This window comes from Pyrus communis, chromosome 2 (genome assembly GCF_041283825.1).
Source record: "Pyrus communis isolate YQ-2024b chromosome 2, ASM4128382v1, whole genome shotgun sequence".
In the NCBI taxonomy this organism is placed as follows: Eukaryota; Viridiplantae; Streptophyta; class Magnoliopsida; order Rosales; family Rosaceae; genus Pyrus; species Pyrus communis.
Window position 1 is genome coordinate 3,195,930 of NC_142566.1, and position 22,285 is coordinate 3,218,214.

The 22,285-nt window shown below is 37.6% G+C and overlaps 3 protein-coding genes across 3 annotated transcripts; 2 read left to right on the forward strand and 1 right to left on the reverse strand.

Annotated features, from left to right (window-relative positions):
* Positions 1-325: 325 nt before the first annotated feature.
* Positions 326-9,112, reverse strand: LOC137747368 (ATP-dependent Clp protease proteolytic subunit 3, chloroplastic). The gene is made up of 5 exons (XM_068487467.2): positions 8,691-9,112; positions 8,216-8,330; positions 1,642-1,817; positions 864-959; positions 326-778 (listed from the first exon to the last, which is right to left on the reverse strand). The coding sequence occupies exons 1-5, from the start codon at positions 9,000-9,002 to the stop codon at positions 515-517; spliced, it is 963 nt and encodes a 320-aa protein (XP_068343568.1). The 5' UTR covers positions 9,003-9,112; the 3' UTR covers positions 326-514.
* A 2,132-nt stretch (positions 9,113-11,244) lies between these two features.
* Positions 11,245-18,156, forward strand: LOC137747609 (cytochrome P450 734A6). The gene is made up of 8 exons (XM_068487747.2): positions 11,245-11,264; positions 11,302-11,744; positions 12,534-12,733; positions 13,494-14,138; positions 15,077-15,227; positions 15,492-15,668; positions 16,214-16,383; positions 17,589-18,156. Coding segments are annotated over exons 1-8 (1,890 nt in total). The 5' UTR covers positions 11,245-11,262; the 3' UTR covers positions 17,691-18,156.
* A 1,227-nt stretch (positions 18,157-19,383) lies between these two features.
* LOC137747191 (cysteine proteinase inhibitor 6) lies at positions 19,384-21,433 on the forward strand. Its single transcript, XM_068487241.2, has 3 exons — positions 19,384-19,725; positions 19,823-20,194; positions 21,081-21,433. Exons 1-3 carry the CDS (start codon positions 19,498-19,500, stop codon positions 21,216-21,218), a joined length of 738 nt encoding a protein of 245 aa, XP_068343342.1. The 5' UTR covers positions 19,384-19,497; the 3' UTR covers positions 21,219-21,433.
* The last annotated feature ends 852 nt before the right edge of the window (positions 21,434-22,285 follow it).

Consider the following 22,285-nt stretch of genomic DNA (forward strand, 5'->3'; position numbering starts at 1 on the left):
AAAGTACCGAATGAACATAGCCAAACACTTAACAAGTTTGCCGTTTTACTCTTGCCAAAACTCTACGCCACTAACGAGGAGTATGCACCACCGATAAGATAGAGGGCGGAGAAGAAAGGATTTGGATCCTCTCCTAAGCTAATGGAGAGGTTCCTGCTAACCCATCATCGTGGGCCGTTGAATTTTTATCCAACGGCTACAAACAGAGGGGTCCCTTTAAAGTTATAATAATTGTAGCCGTTAAATAAAAATCCAACGGTCCACGATGATGGGTCAGGAGGATTCTCTCCATTAGCTCAGGAGAGGATCCAAATCCGAGAAGAAATTCTGTGAAACATCTAAATGTGCCCTTTCCGACACGTAAAATTGAGAAATATGTCAATCTCCGAGCAGATATTGAATAATCTACTTTCACTATTTGACAAATGACCTACGTTACAATACTATGAGGAGTGAGCATTACAACATAATCAAAATAAACCAGAGGTAAAAAGCACAAGACTAGTGTAATGTTTCATGTAGCAGCGGGTGCTTCCTTTTCCTTCTCAGCCTCTCTCCCATTGTCGGAAAATCTTTGCTCTGAGGGCAAGTTCTTTCTCGATTTCTTGCTCCCTTCAACTTTCCATTGATCCCAGACTCGTGTTCTGGGTGGTGGTGTGAAATCTCCTACGGGCGCAACTAAGCCTGGCTTTCCATCATCGATAACGAAATCAATCAACCCGTAATCCTTAGCTTCCCAAGGATTCATGAAATTATCACGGTCTGTGTCCTCTTCAATCTGCACCAACAAAATAAACTTAAAAAAAGGGGAAGGAGACCCTCACAGAATATTTACTATGGAGAGATCTTATCTGATGCCTGACCTGCTCTAAAGGCTTCCCTGTGATTCTTGAAAATATTTTGTTCAATTTAATCTTGTGGTACACCATTTCTCTGATTCGAATACCCATTTCCGTTGCCTGAACTCACATGAAATGCCGATAAATGTATCAGCCTTGTAAACAAAAAACAATATCTTAACAGCATATTCAAACAATATGTATGCGTCCTCCATGAAATAGGTAATGCATGCATCATATGTTAAATACCAAAAGTTTGGCCATCGTTGTAAAAATAAAATAAATCTAAATGAGAACTTCCCAAGTACATAATCTAAGAGCATATCTGCATTGTTCTACCTTCCTGTGCATTAAAAAGAACATCAAATTTTCCAATCAAAATAGAACGTAGATTCTTACAAAAAATCAAATTGATGAAGTAATGTTCTGAAAGAAGATGCTTACTAGCATAGACCATACTTCAAACCAGAGACCATCAGGCTGGGGTGAGCTAATACAAACTTAAAGAACAATGGTCGTCTATAACTTTGCAAGAACAACATATGATAATATATACCATGCCTCAAGCCCGAGACTATCAGGCTTGGGGAAACTAAGTTTGTAAATGCATCTTAAGCAATTAATGGTCAGCTACAACTTCCTAATAAAAACACTAGATAACATCATCTACATGCAGTAGAATCAAGGATAAAGATTTTGGTATCCGTGAAAAGCCAGATTTATAATCATATTGAAAACATTATGGAAAACAAACAGTACTCATAAACATGGACATCAACAGAAGCAGATAACAAGCAATTACTTTTCCTCCTGCCGTTCCAAGGGGTTGATGGATCATCACTCTTGCATTGGGCATGCAGAATCTCTTTCCTTTAGAACCTGCAGCAAGGAGAAAGGCCCCCATAGAAGCAGCAAGCCCCAGGCAAACAGTTGAAACATCTGCCTTGCACAATTTCATTGCATCATATATTCCCATTCCTACAAGATGGGGCAGGTTGGTAAGAACATAAAAGAAGAAAAATGTGGAGAACTTTAAAAAGAAAAAAACAACTCAATCCAACACACGTCGCATCACAATAACAAGGGAGGGGGGTGAGGCTAAAGCTGGAGAACAGCTACTTTGCTTCCCAAAAGCAGAAATAGTTAGAAACTTTTTCAATTATTTTATTTGTTTTCAGCAAAACTCATTCAATCTTTTCATTGACACTAGCCTACTCAGCCCTCTGTCCTCTTTCCTTTCCACAAAAATTTCCCGTCCTCTATCTCATTCAAATTTCAATACGCATTATGCATAACAACGGATAAACTGTTGGACTTTCAGATAAAAGAACCATGTGGACTCAAAACAAAACCCCACGTCAAACATATATCTCACTCCAATTTTGTTCGATGTTACAAAATGTACCCAAACATCAAACCATACATATCTTCTTTGTTCCACACAGTAATCAACTTAGAATCTCCCTCCTCATACTAGTATCACTTGTTAGTTTCTTGTGTTGTTGTTTCTTTTTTAATTCATTGTTGCTTGTCTAATTCCCCTAGGTAATCATTTTTGTCCCTTACACTAAAATCGTCTTCACATTGGTTTTTATAAGAATATAGAATATGCCTTTGGGGAGCAGACTCACTCTATCCCCAAGCTAATCATCTTTGTTTTTCTTTGTATTTCCCTAGCATGTCAAGTTCTTGTTTACTATCATCATTTTATAACTTTATAAACAAAATTTAGTCTATTCCCAACCAAACCTTTTGCTCGCTACACCTTGCTCACCTACATTAATCTTTTTTACTATGTACTTCAGGCAACTATAGATTTCCAAAACCTGTCGTGTAGTGGTTTACACTGGGAAGAATTGGACTAAAAGTTCAAAATAATATATGGATATATCGATTCCATTGCACAAACTATCCACCATCCGTGGTAGGTGCTATTGAAGTGTTTTTGTAGAAACTAAAGAGTATGCATGATATATATCCTTGAGGTTACTCAAAATGAGTATTTAATATAAAAGATATCATAGCTTCTACATACTACTGACTCGAATATTAAAAAAAAAAAAAAAATCAAGAAAAAAAAAATTTGATGCAAATCCTAGTTATAAAGTGTGGTGGTTAAATCGTTTTGCATAATCAATGACCATGCGCACACACCCTTGAGCTTCCTCAATTAAATTAGACAAAAAGATTATGAAATATGCAATTGCTTGGATTCAACACATAATTAGAAATTGACAGATTTTATAAATAAACAACACTAGGGGCTGGTCAATTCATACCCTACTTTTAATTATCAAGTTGTTATTGTTACATGTCAATAGAAATCAATGGTGTATTGTTTTAACTACGCTCTCATATCCAAAGCAGAAGAAAAGAAAATCAATAAAAAGAAATGGACAATCGGATCAAAAAGTCAAAACTTATCTTCACAAGGCACACAAAATATATTTATAATAAAATTATACGAACGATATTTTTTTGGTAATGACTTTTTCATATAAGCCATAGACATTGCTCATATCCAAAGGCACCATATATGGCAGAAAACTTAGGAGAAACAGTTGAAACACTTTTCTAGTAGGAAAAAACTCAAAATATTTTTACACGTAGGATGGGAAAAAGAAATCTAAACACTTTTTTCTTGTAGAAAACTCTAAAATCAAAGGAACATAATGCAATTACTTTGTGTCTGCATTCTGAAAGTTTAGTGATTCCATAGGCTTTAAAGAATATCAACAATGACACAGATAGTTATCTCTACTTCTCAACTCTCTTTCATTTTTTTTCTCTTCAATTTTTTTCTCTTCAAAATCCAAGAAGAAAAAGGAAAAGAAGGAAGGTTGCTTCGAATGTGGTTCAGCCGATCATTGGAAGAGGAACTGCAAGATTTGGAAAGAAAAGAAAGCCAAGATGGAAGGAAGCTCAGGTTCCGCTAGTGCAGTCACCGAACATGAGAGTGACGAGGAACTTCTTTCGGTAACATCGGGCTCCAAGGCTTTCAATTGGATTTTGGATACTGGATGCACGTTTCATATGTGTGCAGTAAAAGAATGGTTCGATACTTTCAAAGGAGTCAGCAGCGGGGAAGTCTTAATGGGGGATGATTCTTCATGTCCTGTAAGAGGAATCGGCACTGTTCGAATCTGAATGTTCGATGGGATGATACGAGCTTTAGGGAACGTCAGGTATGTCCCTAGACTAAGAAAGAATTTGATTTCCTTGGGTACTTTAGATGAGGCCGGTTATGGGTACAAGTCTAAAAAAGGAAGACTCAGGGTAACCAAAGGATTGCTAGTGGTAATGCGGGGTGACCTACAACCCAATAAGTTGTACAAGTTAATTGGGACCACTATAGTCGGGGGAGCAGCTGTTTCTGTAAATCAAAGTATAGAAGACAAGACTGAACTATGGCATCATAGGCTCGGGCACATAAGCCAGAAGGGATTGCAAGAATTACACAAGCAAGGCCTGTTGGAAGGCGTGTCAGCTTGCAAACTGGACTTTTGTGAATACTGTGTTCTTGGGAAGCAAAGAAAGGTATCATTCGCAAGTAGCAGTGCAGATAGCCGAAGTAAGGAGCAACTCAGCTATATTCACTCAGATGTTTGGGGTCCTGCTCCAACTAAATCAAATGGTGGAGCCAGGTATTTTTTTACTTTCATGGATGATTTTTCTAGGAAGGTTTGGATTTATTTCATGAAGCAGAAATCCGAGGTTTTTGCAAAGTTCAAGGAATGGAAAACAGAAACCGAGAATCAAACTGGAAGAAAGATCAAGTATCTGAGAAGTGACAATGGAGGTGAATATACAAGTAATGAGTTCACCGATTACTGCAAGCAGGAAGGCATCATAAGGCACTTCACAGTAAAGAAGAATCCCCAACAAAATGGAGTTGCTGAGAGGATGAACCGAACTCTCATGGAGAGAGAAAGGAGCATGCGATTTCATGCAGGATTGCCTGATGGTTTTTGGGCAGAGGCTGTTAATCATGCAAGTTATTTGATTAACAGATCACCATCTACAGTTCTCGGTTTTAAGAGTGCAGAAGAGGTATGGTCTGAGAAGCCGGTGGATTATTCCAAGCTCAGGGTGTTCGGCTGTAGTGCTTATGCACATATTCCAAGTGATGAAAGGTCCAAGCTCAAACCGAAGTCTATACATTGCATATTCCTAGGTTTTGAGAAAGGAGTGAAGGGTTTCAAGCTTTGGGATTTCAACAACAGGAAAAAGGTTGTCAGTCGAGATGTTGTCTTTGATGAGACAACCATGCCTCTGAATAAAGTCGAGAGCAGTAGGGAGAAGAAGGATGATGCTGGAATTGAAGCAACAAAGATTCCGTTAATCAGTTCAGATGAAGAAGAAGCTTAGGTGGAGCAAATTGAGCAAGAGGCCGAATCTGATGGTTTTGAGGAAGAAGAAGAGCATCAGCATCATTCACCAGTTAGGAATCAGGTGGAGCAAGAAACAGGACAGATTGAAGGTACTCCAATCCGCCAGATATCCCAAAGGAGTCAAACTCCACCCAACAATCCACCTGCATTCCAAAGATGCATAGCACTGGACAAACCTAAGCGGAACAAGAAGAAACTTGACAGGTTTGGGTTTGACCAAAACGAAGTTAATTATGCTCTTAACATTAGTCAAGGAGATCCGACTACTTATCGAGAAGCTATAGCAAGTGATGAGCGAGATAGTTGGATAAGTGCTATGACAGAGGAAATGGAGTCTCTTTACAAGAACTCTGTTTGGGAGTTGGTTCCTAAACCCAAAGACAGAAAGCTAGTTGGATGCAAGTGGGTATTTAGGAAAAAGGAAGGACTACATGAACAAGATGCCGTGAGATTCAAAGCAAGGCTCGTGGCTAAGGGGTACTCACAAAAGGAAGGGGTGGATTATGATGAGATCTTTTCACCTGTAGTCAAGCATACTTCTATCCGATTGCTTTTAGCAATGGCAGCTCAGCATGACATGGAGATTGAGCAGATGGATGTGAAGACAGCGTTTCTTCATGGGGATTTAGAGGAGACGATATTCATGGCTCAACCAGAAGGGTTTGTTGAATATGGGAAAGAAAACCTAGTATGTCAGCTAAGGAAGTCCCTGTATGGCCTGAAACAGTCTCCAAGACAGTGGTACAAGAGGTTTGATTCATTCATGCTGAAAATTAATTTTAGAAGGTGTTTGTATGACTGTTGTGTGTACTATCATGTGTTCCAAGATGGGATGATCATATTGCTATTGCTATATGTGGATGACATGTTAATTGCTTGTCAAGACAAGTCTAGAATTCAAGACTTGAAAAGGATGTTGAGCGAGGAGTTCGACATGAAGGATCTAGGTGCCGCACAGAAGATCCTTGGCATGGAAATTCAGAGAGATAGGACCGCTGGAAGGATTTGGATATCACAAGCCAAGTATATTCAGAAGGTTCTTGAGAAGTTCAACATGCAAGAAGCAAAGGTAGTTTCGACTCCTTTGGCAGCTCACTTCAGGTTAAGTGGACAACAGTGTCCTACGTCCGAGGAAGAGCAACAAGAAATGAAGAAGGTGCCTTATGCTAATGCCGTGGGCTGCCTCATGTATGCAATGGTATGCACACGTCCTGACATAGCTCAAGCAATCAGTGTTGTTTCCAGATACATGGCAAATCCAGGAAAGCAACATTGGGATGCAGTCAAGTGGATTTTGCGTTATTTGAAGGGTTCTTGGCGACAAAGGATTATGTTTGAGAAGCAAAAGGAAAATGCAGGGGTGTTAGGATATGTGGATGCCGATTATGCAGGGGACTTGGACAAGAGAAGGTCAACTTCTGGTTATGTGTTTACATGCGCAAGAGGACCAATCAGTTGGAGGGCACTACTGCAACCAATTACAGCTTTATCGACCACAGAGGCAGAGTATATTGCATTGGCCGAAGCTGGAAAGGAAGCAATTTGGCTTAGTGGCTTGGTAAGTCAAATGGGAATCACTCAAGATTGTGTGAAGCTTAAGTGTGATAGTCAAAGTGCCATTCACTTGGCAAAGAATCAGGTTTTTTCTGGAAGATCAAAGCACATTGAAGCAAGATATCACAGAATCAGAGATTGGGTGGAGTCTAAGGAAATTTGGATTGAAAAGGTTCATACGGATGACAATGCCGCAGATTTCCTTACAAAGATAGTGCCAGCCAAGAAGTTCAAGCATTGTTTGAACTTGATCAATCTCGTTGATTGATTAAAGTGGAGCACCTCCTCACCTGAGGTGCAATGAGGCAAGAAGGAGGTTGCCAAGGTGAAGACTCTTGAAGTTTTTCCAGAGCTACTTCAAGAAGGTTCAAAGATACTCTGGGGTGCAAACGATCAAGACTTGGTTTGACTCACCAAGGTGGAGATTGTTAGTTTTTGGCTCGTCAATTTGTGTCCTTTTCTGTTTAGGATTGTTTTAGGGAAAGGGTGCGCCAATTCTTCTCCTAAAAGGGCTAGGAAAGAATCTTAGTTTCCTTATTCAATGTAGATTAGAAATCCTAGAAGTCTATTTGGAATTGGAAAGGAAGTCTAAATTCCTATTCCACTTAGAATAGGAATTATAATCTGTAAAGGACATGTAAGCCAACCCTATATCTATAAATAGGGTGCGGCAAGGCTGATTTTCAGCAGAGAGAAAACAGCCAAACAGCAGAGAGGTTTGAGATTAGTTCTAGGGTTTGCATAAGTTCTGTAATCTCTATTATTAATCAAAGAAGCGGTGATTTCTCTACCTAGGGAAATCACAACTGGATGTAGGCATAAGTTCTGCCGAACCAGTATAATTCTTGTGTGTTTCTAAGTTTTCTATATTTGCTAGTTTAGTCTATTGCCGTTGGTTATATCAAAGAACAAGGTCCAGTGTGCGGGGTTTTTTCAACAGTTGCTGCTACCAGCCAAGCCATCAGACATTGTACAGCCCAATCCGAGATAATAATTGTAATGATCAATAGCTACAAGTAAGTAGAAATTACATCAAAGTTTACCGTTCGTGGTTTTGCAGCACACTTACTCAAGTCAATATATTACTTCCTTTACATTGATGGCAGTTTATTCTTCCAGTGCTCTCCTTTTAACATTTCCTCATCCATTATGTTGCAAAAATAAGGTAGTAAATATATGCAATCCTTTGTGCTTTGTTACCAAAGCCTGGCGTTATGATATGCTGCTCTCATTTACTATTTAACTTGCATGCCAATGCTTTAAGTTATGTTACAATTGTACAATTGAAAATTGATTTACCTACTTATGTAATAACAATATGTAGTTTTTTGTATGTCTTGTTATCTCCAATACCAGGGATATATTAGAATCAAAGGCAATGAAATAAGAGAGGTGCCAGGATCAAACATGCCGAATATATTTAAAACATACCAGCAGTAACAGAACCACCGGGCGAATTGATAAACAATTTAATGTCCTTTTTGGGGTCCTCAGCATCTAGAAATAGAAGTTGGCTTATGATCAAATCCGCGGTCATGTCATCTACCTGCCCACGGGCGGAAAATGAAGAGAGAGTTAAATAAAGCAACGCTTCTTCTTCATAAGTTAGTAAACACAAACAAACACACAGTAATCCCCTCAAATTTCTAACTCCTAACTTTCAAGTTTCAACAAACAGAAAAAAGTGCAAATTTACATACAAGTTCAGTCTTCTAGTAAATAAGAAATACAAACACACAGTAATCCCATCAAAATTCTGAACTTTTAACTTTCAAAAAACAGTAAAGAGTGCAAATTTCACAAGTAGCAGCAAACCCCATGTCGAAAAATTAGATACTGATGCAAGAAAACCAAAATTGAGAGAGAGAGAGAGAGAGAGAGAGAGAGGGAGGGAGGGAGGGAAAACCTGAGAACCCAGAAAGATGATTCTCTGACGGAGAAGCATGTTGGTGGTATCGAGCTCTTCAAATCTGGGCAGCCTTGGAGCCGAAGTAGTAGCTGACGGAAAATCCCAACTGCTCGACAAGGTCAGTCTTGGGGGAGACGAGCTCTTCATGGCCTTAATTACACAGAAGCCATTGCTTCTCCGACGGCAACTGGTAATACTATTGCGGCAGCTGCTGCTGTTGAGGGCAGTGCCCCTCACAATCCGTGCAATGGGCACTTGGGTTTGTGAAGAACACGGCGGCCTTGAAGCTGTGGCTGCGTACGTCATCATCTCTCTCTGTGAGTGTGCTTTCTCTCTCTTCTTTGCTTCTAAGCTTTTTTTCCTTTATCTCTGTTTTTTCCTGGAAAAATTGGGATGGATGGAAAAATGAAAGAGCTTTTTCGACAAAGAGGACAACTGCCAAATCCGCCTTTTTAAGAAGGGCCGGCGCCCAAATGGGCTGGGCTCGGATTAGCCCCGGCTGGTAATTAAGTTTTAAGTTTTGATTAGGTTTTAATTTAACTTTTCAAAACTTACAAGTCAAATAATACGTTTTAGAGTAAGGCCCGGTCGGTAATCTACCTTTTTCTTTTCAAAACAAGCTGCTTAACTCTAATTTTAAAGTTTTGTCACTTAAAATTGCGTCCATTGAAAACAACTCAATTTGGGATTGCACTAATACTGCAAAAGTTGAAGGGTATATTTATTGATTTGTCCTTTGAAACTGCCTTTTACCATCTGAAGCTAGATTTCTTACTTTATCATTTGAAATTGTCAAAAATCGAGTCAGTTTGCCCTATATACATGTAGACGTTAAATGAAAGGGCAGTGCAGGCATTTCATATCATGCTAGTAGAGATGAGTCATTATTATTGACGAGGTATGAAATTTTCAAACTTACAACTCTAAAATTGTTAAATTTCTATTAGTGTGGACATAAATGAGGTCAAATGACCTAATTTTGATAGTTTTAAAAGATATGTGAGGTAAAAAGACGAATTCAATTTTTTTTTTACCCAAAATGAGTGTGGCCTCTCTGTGGTTCAATTGTTGACTAACAAGTATTTAAAAACTTACCTTTTATTAACTTTACTGTCATAAACTTAAGGGTGACTTTGGATGTGGTCCCTATTTATCAACATTCTTTGATTGAAACCTTGTTGGTTTTCAATTTTTGATTGAAGTTTCTGAAATTAATATAATAATACATTTCTATGTAGGTTATTATAATTTTAAATTAAAATTTGATATTTGTAGTTATATTAATGGGACTTTAAATAAAATACATGATTTGTGTGGAATTGAAAATATTAAAATAAATTATACTTATACATTAAGATAAATTATATTGAAATAAAACCCATGATTTTTCATTACTTATATTAATGACATTTTACATACAAAAAATTGGTAATTTTTATACGGTACATTTTACATACTAAAAGTTGGTACATTTTATACAAAAATGGTGGTACATTTTATATGGAAAAATTGGTACATTTTATATATATATATATATATATATATATATATATATAAACAATGTATACATTCAAGATTGAAAAATAGGTTTTACATTAAAAATCGGATACATTTTACATAAAAAAAAAAAAAGGTACTTACAAAAACAAAAATTGGTACATTTTACAATACACAAAGTGAGATTAAATTGGTACATTTTATAACTCTAAAATTGATAAATTTATATCAGTATGGACATAAATAACGTCAAATAACTTAATTTTGACAGTATTAAAAAATAAAGTGAGATTAAAAGACGAGATCAAATTTTTTTATTCGAAATGAGTGTGATCTCTTTTTGGTTTAATTGTTGACTGACATGTATTTATAAACTTACATTTTCTTAATTTTAATGTCATAGACTTAATATATGTTAAACAATAATTAAGTTACAAACCGTCCTAATGTCAAACAAAAATTAAAGTTAGAGAGTGGCCAAATTCATGTTGGACGCGGATCTCTTGAAAGACAGTACAGAGAGCAAATCAATAAATATAAGGAAGGTTGAAACCAATCAAGTCTTGTCTCCAAGATTATAACTCTACAATTTTTGGCAATGTGCATTTCTTGCTTCATCTTTTGAGACTTCAAACAATCATGTCAGTCATGTTGGTTCAAATGCTCAATTTTCTCGTAATAAAAAAAGGGAAAGAAAAATACACGTACACAAACGTGGCACTTGCAGCACCATTATTCTCGCTTCCAAACAACCAAACAAAACGACACGCGCACACTGAAACAAAAGTCAGACATATCGGCACTTGAAAAGGCAGATTGTCTGTCTTCCCGTCTTATTTTATTTGTCCAGTCACGATTAAGTTACAGTAATATTTTATATATATATTTTTTTTATAAAAAATTAATATAAAATGAGATTTGATATCCACGCATTATAATTTACTTCTCACATATCTTTTTAATTTATAACCGTCGAATCAGATGAATTGAATATAATTAACGAACATAAATTATCAAAAATATGCGACAAGTAAAATAAGATACGTAAATATTACATTCTTATAAAATATTAATGTGGGCTAACGGAGAAGATAGAAATGCACCCAATCAGGAGGGCACACAATCTGCTACGCTTGAAAAGTCCAACTCCCAACTTTCCATCCCTGTATTTCTTGATACTTTATACTTGTTCCGATTACGATCGCACCATTTCTGTTGATCTTGCCCAGTTTCTTCTCCTCTGCTATGAGAAAATGACATCCACTTCTTCTTCTTCCTCGTGCGGATCAAACACCCTCTTCACACTTCTCTTCCATTTCTCGAGATCCGGAGCTTGCGATTCCGACGAAAGTTGCTGCCGAGTTCTTCTCAGAGACTTGGCCGCCAGAGAATTCAATGCCTTCCTTTGGGTTTCCCTCATCGTCGTCACCGCTTTCTTGCTCGCAAGGGTTTTTAAGCTGCTCTGCTTGTGGGTCAAGGCCAGGTCCATCCCCGGCCCGCCGTGCCCTTCCTTCTACGGCCACCACAAGCTCCTTTCCCGCGAAAATTTTACCGGTCTCTATCTCTAATGCATTTTTTGTTATTGGAATTTTTCTGGTTATGTATAGTAGATTAGCTTTGCTGTTGGGTTCGGCTCAACTTCTGCGTTTGGTTGCTGGGATGTTAATGGAAGTGAAAGTTTTGCTTATTGTTCCTGTTTCTGTGTTTTCATCAAAATTTAAAATTGAAGTGGGATTCCAGGAATATAAGCAAACAACGTTTTTGGGTTTTCTAAAAAGTTTTGAACTTGAAGTAGAACAGTAGTAATATGTGTAAAAAAGGTTTCTGGGTTTTCATCAAAATTTAAAATTGAAGTGGAATTCCAGGAATATAAGCAAACAAAGTTTTTGGGTTTTCTAAAAAGTTTTGAACTTGAAGTAGAACAGTAGTAATATGTGTAAAAAAAGGTTTCTGGGTTTTCATCAAAATTTAAAATTGAAATAGAATTCCAGGAATATAAGCAAACACGGTTTTTGGGTTTTCTAAAAAGTTTTGAACTTGAAGTAGAGCAGTAGTAATATGTGTAAAAAAGGTTTCTGGGTTTTCATCAAAATTGAAATTGATGTAGGGCACTACGTATATAAGTTGAAATTTTGAAATTTATGTTGAACACTTGGAATATAAGTTGAAGGAAGGAGAATCGATACAAATTTCGTTGATTTTGTTGAGTTTTCCTAGGTTCCCCTAAACATGAAGAGGTTGAGTAGTAGAAAATACATTTATTTTTTGGTGACTATGAATTTGTGATTTGGATGACAGAGTGAACAATGTAACTGATTACTCTTTTCGTTTGGCGTTGATCAGATGTGCTATCCGGTTTGCACAAGAAATACGGGTCTGTTGTCAAGTTGTGGTTGGGTCCTACTGAGCTATTAGTGTCAATAAAGGATCCAATTCTGATCAAAGAGATGCTACTAAAGGCTGCTGATAAATTGCCTTTGACTGGAAGGGCATTCCATTTGGCCTTTGGAAAGTCAAGCCTCTTTGCTTCTTCTTTTGAGATGGTATGAGCCCCATTTTATGGCTCCTCTTTCTCTGCTTTCTTTACTTTTGTATTTGTGATGCTTAGAAGCTTACTATGTTGTACCGGTGTTTTGTGTCTGCATTGAGATTGTAAAACATTAATGCCAGAAGAGAAAAAAGCCTGTGTTTCTGTTTCTGCACGTAGGTGCTATTACTCCGTGGCATTTTATTGACGGAATGTTAAAGGGAACGAAAAGAAAGCAGTAAAATGACTGCCTTATCAATTATCATCAGCTTATCTGCAGGTCTTACTTGAAACACTTGGGAAAGGACAAAGGGAAGGAAAAGAAAGAAATAAACGAATTTATGGATGTAACAGAACGATTAGTTTGTTGATCTAACCGCTGGTTCTCCTACAGTTTAACTGTAAAATAACAGTCCTCCCCTAACATACTAAAACGATTTTAAAATTAGATATGTTACTGCCTTGTAGAAAGCACGATTTTTTTTTCTTTCCCTAATGTAGTCCCAATTCCTGAACATTGATTGGTCTATACATGTTACATATGGAATCAGTAACTTCAACTAAGCGGGAGCTAATTGATACTATCTGCATACTGTTTATATTCATATGAGAAGTTTATTATCTCCCAAACATAATTTATTATCAATATTTGTTTATCAGGTATGATGGTTTGTCAAAGACTGAATGAAAAACTCCACAACTTTTCTTGTGTGATTATTCCCAATTCCATTTGGCAACATTCATTGTTGTTTGCTGAATGATATTCTCATTTGCAGGTGCAAAAGGGACAGGAAGCACTATTGACAGAATTAAGCGGAAAAATTCTTGAGAGTGAAAATGTGATCCGTAGAAAGGCTGTGGATTCTATCTTGGAGAGGATACAAACTTTTATGGCGAAAGCCAGTGTTGACAGTAAAATGGTTTCTCAACATATGGCTTTTACCATGCTAGGAGCCACACTCTTTGGAGATGCATTTTTAGCTTGGTCTAACGCAACTATCTATGAGGAGCTCCTTATGAAGATAGCTAAGGATGCTCGTCTTTGGGCTTCTTATAATGTTACTCCTGTTTGGAAGCGTGGATTTTGGAAGTACCAGTCTCTGTGCACAAAGCTGAAATGCTTAACGCAAGATATTATTCGACAGTGCAAAATAAACTGCATGCTATTTGGTCAGGATCATAGTCACCGTAGTGAAACAGAAAACTGGGGAAAGGAGTTTGCGTCTGATGGACCATCTTGTTCTGAAGTTGTAATAGTAAATGACCTAATCTTTCAGGAACTTAATGGCCATCTTAATCCAAGGGAAGAAGAACCATGTAGGAATCTTATGGGCATTATGTTTCATGGATGCCTTACCACAGCTGGTTTGATTAATAATATTTTGGTGAGCCTTGTTACACATCCAAAGATACAAGATAAGGTAATCTGCCCTTCTGTCTTCTTTTTGCCTCTCTCTCCATTGCTCTGTCTGTCTCTGTCTGAGTCCTTTCTAGTTAATGTTTCTGCATGAAATTATCCTGTCAAAACTGACATTTGATCTAGTTGACAAGGCACCTCTTTACGTTCTCTTTCTTGGCTCATTGTGCTTCATGTCTTCATTTTACAATTTTTCTGTCTCCGTTTTTGAAGTCCCTCAACACACCCCCCACCAAAAAAATTAAAGCTTCCCCATATTAGAGATGGCTCTCGCTAATGAGAATAATAGTGATAGTTCATTATAATTTTTTGAGTTATAATGATAATTTATTATTCTTATTACAATTCTATTCATTAGATAGTAGATAGGTTTCATGTGTTATTACGTATTCATCTTAAGCAGTATCAGTTTGAGTGACTATATAAGACAATCACTACTCATCATTGTAGGAATGAAAACTCAAAATGATATATTGACCAATGTTTTGAAAATTAAACTGATTGGCATGTCCAAACTGAGTCAAATACAGAGGTTGTGGTGGGACAACCGGCAATTTTATATGGTACTTTTTTGTATAAATGGTCACTTGGGCTGCAGAACTGAGAATGGATTACTTTATTTTATCAAAAGCCTATCCAACACTACTAACCCATGTATTGATATGTAGGGTGCTGATCACCCGTGCCATGTGACATCACGTATCTGTGACATTGTGCAGGCAATCAGAATTCTTGACATATATCATAACTTTGCTAGGGTAGTTGTCTTTCATAGTGGCACAGGGAAATTCATGGCTAGTCTGGTTGTAACTTTGGAGACCCCTTTAAGTAAACATGTTAGAAAATCTACTGGGTTTTTGTGATATTGATGATCGTGCTTTTGTGTGCATCACAAGCATTAACTTGTTATTGTCCTAAATTTCTTTATTTATGTTTCCAAAGATCTACTCGGAGATAACTATGGCACGATATAGTTCAATGGAAGAAGGCCAACTGGATATTCATAAGTTGGTTTTATTACTGGCAACTGTTTACGAATCTGCTCGTCTTGTGCCACCTGGATCTTTGATACAGAGATGTTCTCTCAAACATGGTAAAACTTCTAATCAATTTCTTAGAAGCTTAATTTTCTGTATCGAGATATCACTCACTCTACATCTCTGTTTTTGTGTGTTGTGTGTGAATGCCGTTCAGACAATGCTCCTTGAGATTCTTACTTATCTTTAGTTGCAGCATACCCAATTGTGGTGCTAAGTTCAACATCATCTACCCCCTCTTCCCTCTTCCATGATGGTTGTGATTTCATTTTTTACTAGAATAGGTGTTTAAATTGATTTTCTTTCTTTTCTCTTTGAAGACTTGAATCTTAAAGGTGGTGCAACCATACCAGCTGGAGCAGGGGTGGTTGTACCCGTACAGCTGGTACAGATGGATGATTACAACTGGGGAAGTGATGCTGGTGAATTTAATCCATATCGCTTTTTAGCGAAGTCTAGAGAGGGATCTGATATATTGCTCAATAAATCATTCTCAGGTTTCATTCCTACCCATTCCCATGATGTGTATATAGTTTTCAAGTTCCCTACAGTACATTTTCAGTTATACCAGTATTAACTAATCATACTTTGCCCTTCCCATTTTTTTTTGCAAATGCAGCAGCAGTATATGGCTTTTACTTTATTATATCATTTACCCTTTCCAATCTTTTATCCTATTTTGTTACACGACTCGCGGATTTTATATTCAATTTATTCTTGTATAGAACCTGCTTTTTTCACGCGAATTTAAAGTTAGTTTGGATATGAATTGACGCTTCACTGTCCTAAACTGAATGATAGGTAGTTTACTCTGTACAAAATAACCGTAGAGAGAATTTTGTTTGATAGAAGCATCCTTAATAACCCTAGGGAGTTTAATCTCTATAGAATTAGAACCCGCTTTTTCCATGCGAATTTAGAGTTAGCTTGGATATGAATTGACATATTCACTATCCTAAACTACATGATAGGGAGTTTAATCTCTATAATATGTTATAACATGCTCTGTGTGTGACAAAACTTGGTTCTTAATTGTTCTCAGGGCCTGCTGAAAAAATTGTGCATACTGGAGAGAGCTCCTTCGTTTTGAATGATCCAGATAAAAATCCAGCGTTCCTGTCCTTTGGCTCTGGCATGCGTGCCTGCATTGGCCAGAAATTTGTAATTGAAGGAGTTGCAACATTATTCGCTTCATTGCTTGAATTCTATGAGGTTTGTACTGTTTGTTTTTAACTCTCTGTCCGTTTCTCTTTAACTTCCTTTATAAGCAATTTTTGTTTTAAAACTTGCTGCAGAAAGAAATTTACTTTCAATGCTAAACTTGGGATAATGAACTTAGAGTTGAATGTGTTAAGTCCCTGTATCTTTACACTAGTTTTGAATTCCCGACGTCCAATGACAACTATATTTAAAATTGTGATACAGAGGTGAGCTCACAGATGGGCTCTTGGGGGCTTGAATCACATTTTTCAGTTAAAAGTAAATAATTTATACAATAAAATTGTTATTAAGTTCAATTTAAATTGTGATATTCTTCTCATAGTTACCTTTTTCTTACATTGAGTTTTAACTTAATTTTTTCGTAATTTTTGACCTGGAATATTTCTGTCAACAGCGATGTTGAATACCTTATTTTGTCAGCAACCATTTAAGATTTTCCAAGAAAATAATTTTCATCTCTTGTATCTTGCCTTCATTCACTTTCATTAGTAACTTGATACTGAACATTGACCTAACCACTATACTGTTTTATGAGACTGATGTGCCCATGGGGGTGGGAGGGTTTTATAATCGGTGTTTCTTAGGTATTGAGTATCATTCCGAATTGTCAGATCGTTTTCAATTGGTTCCCGCACAAATTGGTTTCTTCTTATCTAGAAGGTCATCAATCATAAAATGGATCAGTTTGATGATTTCGGTGGAAATGCTGCACTATCACTTCAACTGTTGTTTCTTATAAAAGTACCTGTGGTCCTTCTGTAATACAATTTGTTACGAACCGACCTACTATCTAGATTCTCCATCTGGGAGAAACACCATGAGATGAACTCATGTCGCCCTATAACTGTTAATAATATAAGGTTGTGTCTTACGTGGCAAACAAAAAGCACTTGCATGCTTAAACTGGACACGAAACAACTTTCGTCCTAGGAGAGAAGGAATTGTGGACGAAGGAAGGAATTCTGATGTTAGCTTGTGAAACTATTTTTCATCTATTTCTCAATTTTTTTGTCTTACTAACCTACTTTTCACACTCTATACAAAGATTGTTGCAAGGATGTGCACACGACGTAAACATTTTGGGGTTCATATCTCGTTTATATGTTTGTCTTAGATGTATACTTAGTAACAACTGCGTAGTTTTTGCCTTTGCCGTATATCTTGTCTAATGTTGTTTAGTTGTTAATATATTACAGATAAAGCTCCATCAAGAAGCTGAGGAGAAGCCGAAACCAAGCAACTTTGCGTTCCAGCTTCGTTCTAGTTCACAGATAGTATTTGTAAGAAGGGACAGCTGAAAGAACGAGGGAGCAGAAAGTCTGTGCTGTGGATATTTGCTGCTTCGTCGTACGATTCTGCATTCCCAGGTCACTAATAGGAAGACGTCTCCTGTCTAACTTTTCCCCACCCCGGGTTTTGATGACGGGATCTCTTTTCCGCTCGTTAGCTATTACATCGGAGGATGCTACGCGAGTAAGTTTTGTGGCTCGTGTTTTTTTCCTCCATCTTTGTAATAGCACAAGCGCTTGTTTTATGGACGTGCCAGTTTTTAAAATGTTTTCTGTAAGTACTCTGGGACTACCGTTGTAGCAGAGCCTTATCGTTACCCCTATCGTTGAATTTGCAGCTTCAGCTTGTATGTTGAACTTTTTTCTCTCCCGAAACCAAAAGGCCTAAAAAGGGAGTTCATGTGTTTTCAATTAGCTGGGAAAGAACCCAGTAAATATGTATGTTGTACTACTAAATTTTATAGTTACAAATGGCTTTCCCCTGCGTTATATGTTCCCGGCTTTAGCGTTGTTTGTGAGTGCGCCCTCCTTCCCTGGACTCGCCTCCATGGCGAAAGGTACCAATTTCTCATATTCCGATCATCGGAGAAGTTGCATACAATTTGGTGTTAAATTTCATCCCTCCTCCGCATAGAAATTGTATTATCTTGGGTTCACACAAATGGTTCGCAAGCTTTCGTTCTTCTGTACGTCAATGCAGGTATGCATTGCGGTTTAAGCGACATGGATTCACCCGTTAAATACCCCCCAAAGCTGAAAACGATTTCCCAACTCTTCGATTTTTAAGGTCATCTTTAATGGAGGGCTTTAAAGGTATATAAAAAAAAAAAGCTTGATTTGTTAGGAAAACTCATCTCTAGCCAAAGAGGTATCAAGCTAGTCAAACGTAGCTTCCTATTAGTCTTTTTTTGAGAACCAACTCTTCAATTGTAATATTATTTCATTTCAATGCCAAAATTTAAAAATATCCAACTTTAATTTAATTAAATTAATGATTAATTTAAAATATAAATGGTTGAGCAAGCTCTGTTTGAAGATAGCCTTAACTTTAGAAAAGAATCTTGCTGGATAGCCTTAACTTTAGAAAAGATAGCCTTAACTATAGAAATTCCGTGATCGTAACTGTTTATCGTATATCGTGCGATCAGAAATTATTTTAAAATTTAAAATTTAAAATTAAAATTAAATATTATATAATAAAAACTAATTGCACGATGTACAAACACTGCATGGCTGACCCTCTTCGCCCACAAATACTATCATCAAAACAGTCTGTCTTGTACAGAACAATTATCACTCGCTCGGCATGTCATAAGTTTTCGACAGGTACGGTCAGACCCATATGTCTTTCTTGCACCCTCTTCCAAGCATTCGTTCCCAACAAAGTCACTTCCCCTTTGCAAAGTGCCCACAAGGTGTTTGGTGAGAACGAACAAGGATCCCCTCCGGATCCACAAACGAATCATAAGAATCAATTAATCTTATTCGTTCATTGTATATTATACGATCAATTTTTATTAAATATTATTTATATTCAATTTTAAAATTTAAATTTTAAATACTTTCTAATCGCACAACGCACGATATTATACATCCCTCCATAGAGGATCAGGAGATGATCCTTGTCCGTTTGGTGAAATGCCCGACAGAAATGTGGTTGTGTCCAAAACCGCATGGGTTGGGGTTGCTTACAGACTAAGCAAAGTTGGTGCTGGGATCGACACGTGTATGACACGTACCACAAAAATCCCGAGCGCCGAAAGCAATAAATTCCAATCTGCAAGCCCTCGAAAAAACCCCCAAACACAAAACGCAGATGAAATCGGAATCTCATCTCTCACTATTAATCGCTTCCTTCTTCTTCCTCCTCCTCCTCGCATTCTCATCCACCGCCGAAGAATCATCAACCCGAATCGGCTGCGGCCACACCTCCCACCGCAACATGGCCACACTCGGCGGAGTCCACGAATCCCACGGCGCCCAAAACAGCGCCGAAGTTGAAGACCTCGCTCGCTTCGCAGTCCAAGAACACAACAAGAAGGAGGTACTTAGTTTACCCTCCTTCCCTTTTTTTCTTTACCTAATTATGCAACAATTTCGATTAATTTAACGATTTGGTTAATTAAATTATAATTGTGCAGAATGCTCTGCTCGAATTTGTGAGGGTTGTGAAGGCGAAAGAACAGGTGGTTGCCGGAACTCTGCACCATCTGACGATCGAGGCGATCGAGGCCGGCAAGAAGAAGCTGTACCAAGCAAAGGTGTGGGTGAAGCCTTGGATGGGCTTCAAGGAAGTGCAGGAGTTCAAGCACGCTGATGAGGAGGAAACGCCGTCGGTTACCTCTTCCGATCTTGGCGTCAAGCAAGGCGGTCATCCTCCTGGGTGGCAATCTGTGCCGCCGCATGACCCGCAGGTGCAGGATGCGGCTAACCATGCTGTTAAGTCCCTCCAGCAGAAGTCTAATTCCTTGTTGCCTTATGAGCTTCAAGAAGTTGTTCACGCTCAGGCTGAGGTTTGTGCCCTTTCATTTTCCATTTCAGTATTAGGGGTTAGTATTTGTTTTGAATTGGGTATTAAAATCTACCTAAATGCAATTGGAAGAATTGGGTATTGTGGGTAGTTTCTTGTTGTGTTGAATTGCATGCTAAAATTTTTCGAAATGGATTTTGGAGAATTGGGTATTGGGATAGTGTTTGGTTGTGCTAGATTGGCGTTTAATTGCAGTTTGGAGAATTGTATTATTTTGTGTTGAGATCGAGTATGAAAATCAATTTCATTGCAATTTGGAGAACTGGGGATTGGGGGATAGTATTTGGTTGTGTTGGAATGGGGTTCAAGTTCATTTAAATGCACTTTGAGTAGTGTGTTGGAATGGGGTTCAAGTTCATTTAAATGCACTTTGAGTAGTGTGTAATGGGTCCAATATTTGGATGTGTCGAATTGAGTACGAAAAAACCATTAAATGTATTAGAAGATACGATCTCAAGGCAAAAAGTGGTAGAAGATGACCTAGGGAGACTTGGAAAAAAACTCTTAAGAGAAGTCACAAAGTACTGGGAGCTAACGGAACGCCTGGCGCAAAATCAAGTGCAATGGCGTTTTAGGATTCATTTAGTTGACCACATTTAGTGGGATAAGTGGTTGTTGTTGTTGTTGTTGGGATAGGAGGTTTGGATTAGCCTTTAGGCAATTCAGAAGATTAAAACACATTGTTCCCTTGTCAATTTAGAATTCAGTACACACGTCAATTCTTTCGCTCTTTTCTGTTTTGAGGTCTTGCCGTGTTGTACTTCAAAAATAATAGACTCGGTTAAATGTGAATGCTTTCTCTGGACATCATCGTTGAGCTCAGTGGGATCAATATACTGAATTGTTTGTGTGTAAACTATGGGGAGCAGGTGGCAGAAGAGCATGCAAAGTTTAACATGCTTCTGAAGGTGAAGAGGGGAAGCAAAGAAGAGAAGTTTAAAGCCGAAGTGCATAAGAATATGGAAGGCACCTTCAGTCTGAATCAGATGGAGGCAGATCACTCCTAAATCCAAGTAAACTAACTGAATGTGTGTGCACATGCTTTGCTTACCTTTAGTACACCTTGTATGTCCCGATACCGAAGACTAAGCTCTTTTGTGCATCTAAATAATGTGTGTGTTTAAATGCTAATACTACATTAAGCTCCGATAAACCATCTCTAGTTGAGAATGCACTTACAGGAAAACAATGCAAGGTAATGAACAGTTTCTTCTATCTGAAATGATGCTTCGTCCCGCGCTGCCGGGTTATCGGTCAATTTACATTTTTCAATCACCCTTATTGATACTTAATGTAATCATTCGTAGGGAACTTGCAAATAGATTCAGTCTAGCTATATTTAACCTCTTAACTAAACGAAACAAGTGAGTAGTGAATGCCACGCTGGTTCGATTAGTTTTGTTTTTATTCCTCGAAGACTAGAGGACTTCGAACTAAATGTGTGATATGCTTGCCTAAAATGTAAATAAAGTGTCGTTTAGTATTACGGTCTAGCAGTATTCTTCTGCATTTGTAAGTGAGAGGCGGTAGGTTTGATTTTCACGAGAGGCGAATTTGAATCATATTATTGCTATCCTATTATGAGGCTAAACTTAACTGTATAGATAATATCGTTTATTAAAAAAACAAATGTAAATAAAAAAAGTGAAATGAAGGAAGATTGGTTTTAATCACGTCATTGCTAAAACAGGAATACTATTCTCGAGAAGAAATGCATTGGCCACAGGCCAAATAACATGACTAGGTGAGGTATAAGAATGTAAAGAAAACTGTAAATCTAGCACGATTCAAGCCATGAGAGACATGATAATGCTGTGTAATAAAACCAATGACATAATATCGAACTGAGTTGACAGTAAGCAACGCAAAAGCAAAAACAAGAAGAAAACAAAGTTTACAGACAAAGCAAACACGTGTCAAGATATCAGAGGATCCTTCCAGAGAGAGTGTATTAAGGCCATCTCCAACTCAAGAAGGGTTAGATAACTCGTTTTATCCCTTTAACTCTCCAAGAAATTAATATTTTATTTAACAGTGCATGATTATATTTCTTACCATCTTCAACCGAGGGTCA

What these genes read in the sequence shown, in the direction of transcription:
- LOC137747368 (XM_068487467.2), bottom strand. Translation starts at nt 9,002, where the DNA reads ATGATGACGTACGCAGCCACAGCTTCAAGGCCGCCGTGTTCTTCACAA. An exon ending in TCATCTTTCTGGGTTCTCAG is followed by an intron (nt 8,331 to 8,690) that starts GTTTTCCCTCCC and finishes GCCCGTGGGCAG; the next exon opens with GTAGATGACATGACCGCGGA. An exon ending in TTGGAACGGCAGGAGGAAAA is followed by an intron (nt 960 to 1,641) that starts GTAATTGCTTGT and finishes ATGTGAGTTCAG; the next exon opens with GCAACGGAAATGGGTATTCG.
- LOC137747609 (XM_068487747.2), top strand. An exon ending in TTCCCGCGAAAATTTTACCG is followed by an intron (nt 11,745 to 12,533) that starts GTCTCTATCTCT and finishes GGCGTTGATCAG; the next exon opens with ATGTGCTATCCGGTTTGCAC. An exon ending in ATCCAAAGATACAAGATAAG is followed by an intron (nt 14,139 to 15,076) that starts GTAATCTGCCCT and finishes ATGTTTCCAAAG; the next exon opens with ATCTACTCGGAGATAACTAT.
- LOC137747191 (XM_068487241.2), top strand. Translation starts at nt 19,498, where the DNA reads ATGAAATCGGAATCTCATCTCTCACTATTAATCGCTTCCTTCTTCTTC. An exon ending in AAGAACACAACAAGAAGGAG is followed by an intron (nt 19,726 to 19,822) that starts GTACTTAGTTTA and finishes ATAATTGTGCAG; the next exon opens with AATGCTCTGCTCGAATTTGT. An exon ending in TTGTTCACGCTCAGGCTGAG is followed by an intron (nt 20,195 to 21,080) that starts GTTTGTGCCCTT and finishes TATGGGGAGCAG; the next exon opens with GTGGCAGAAGAGCATGCAAA.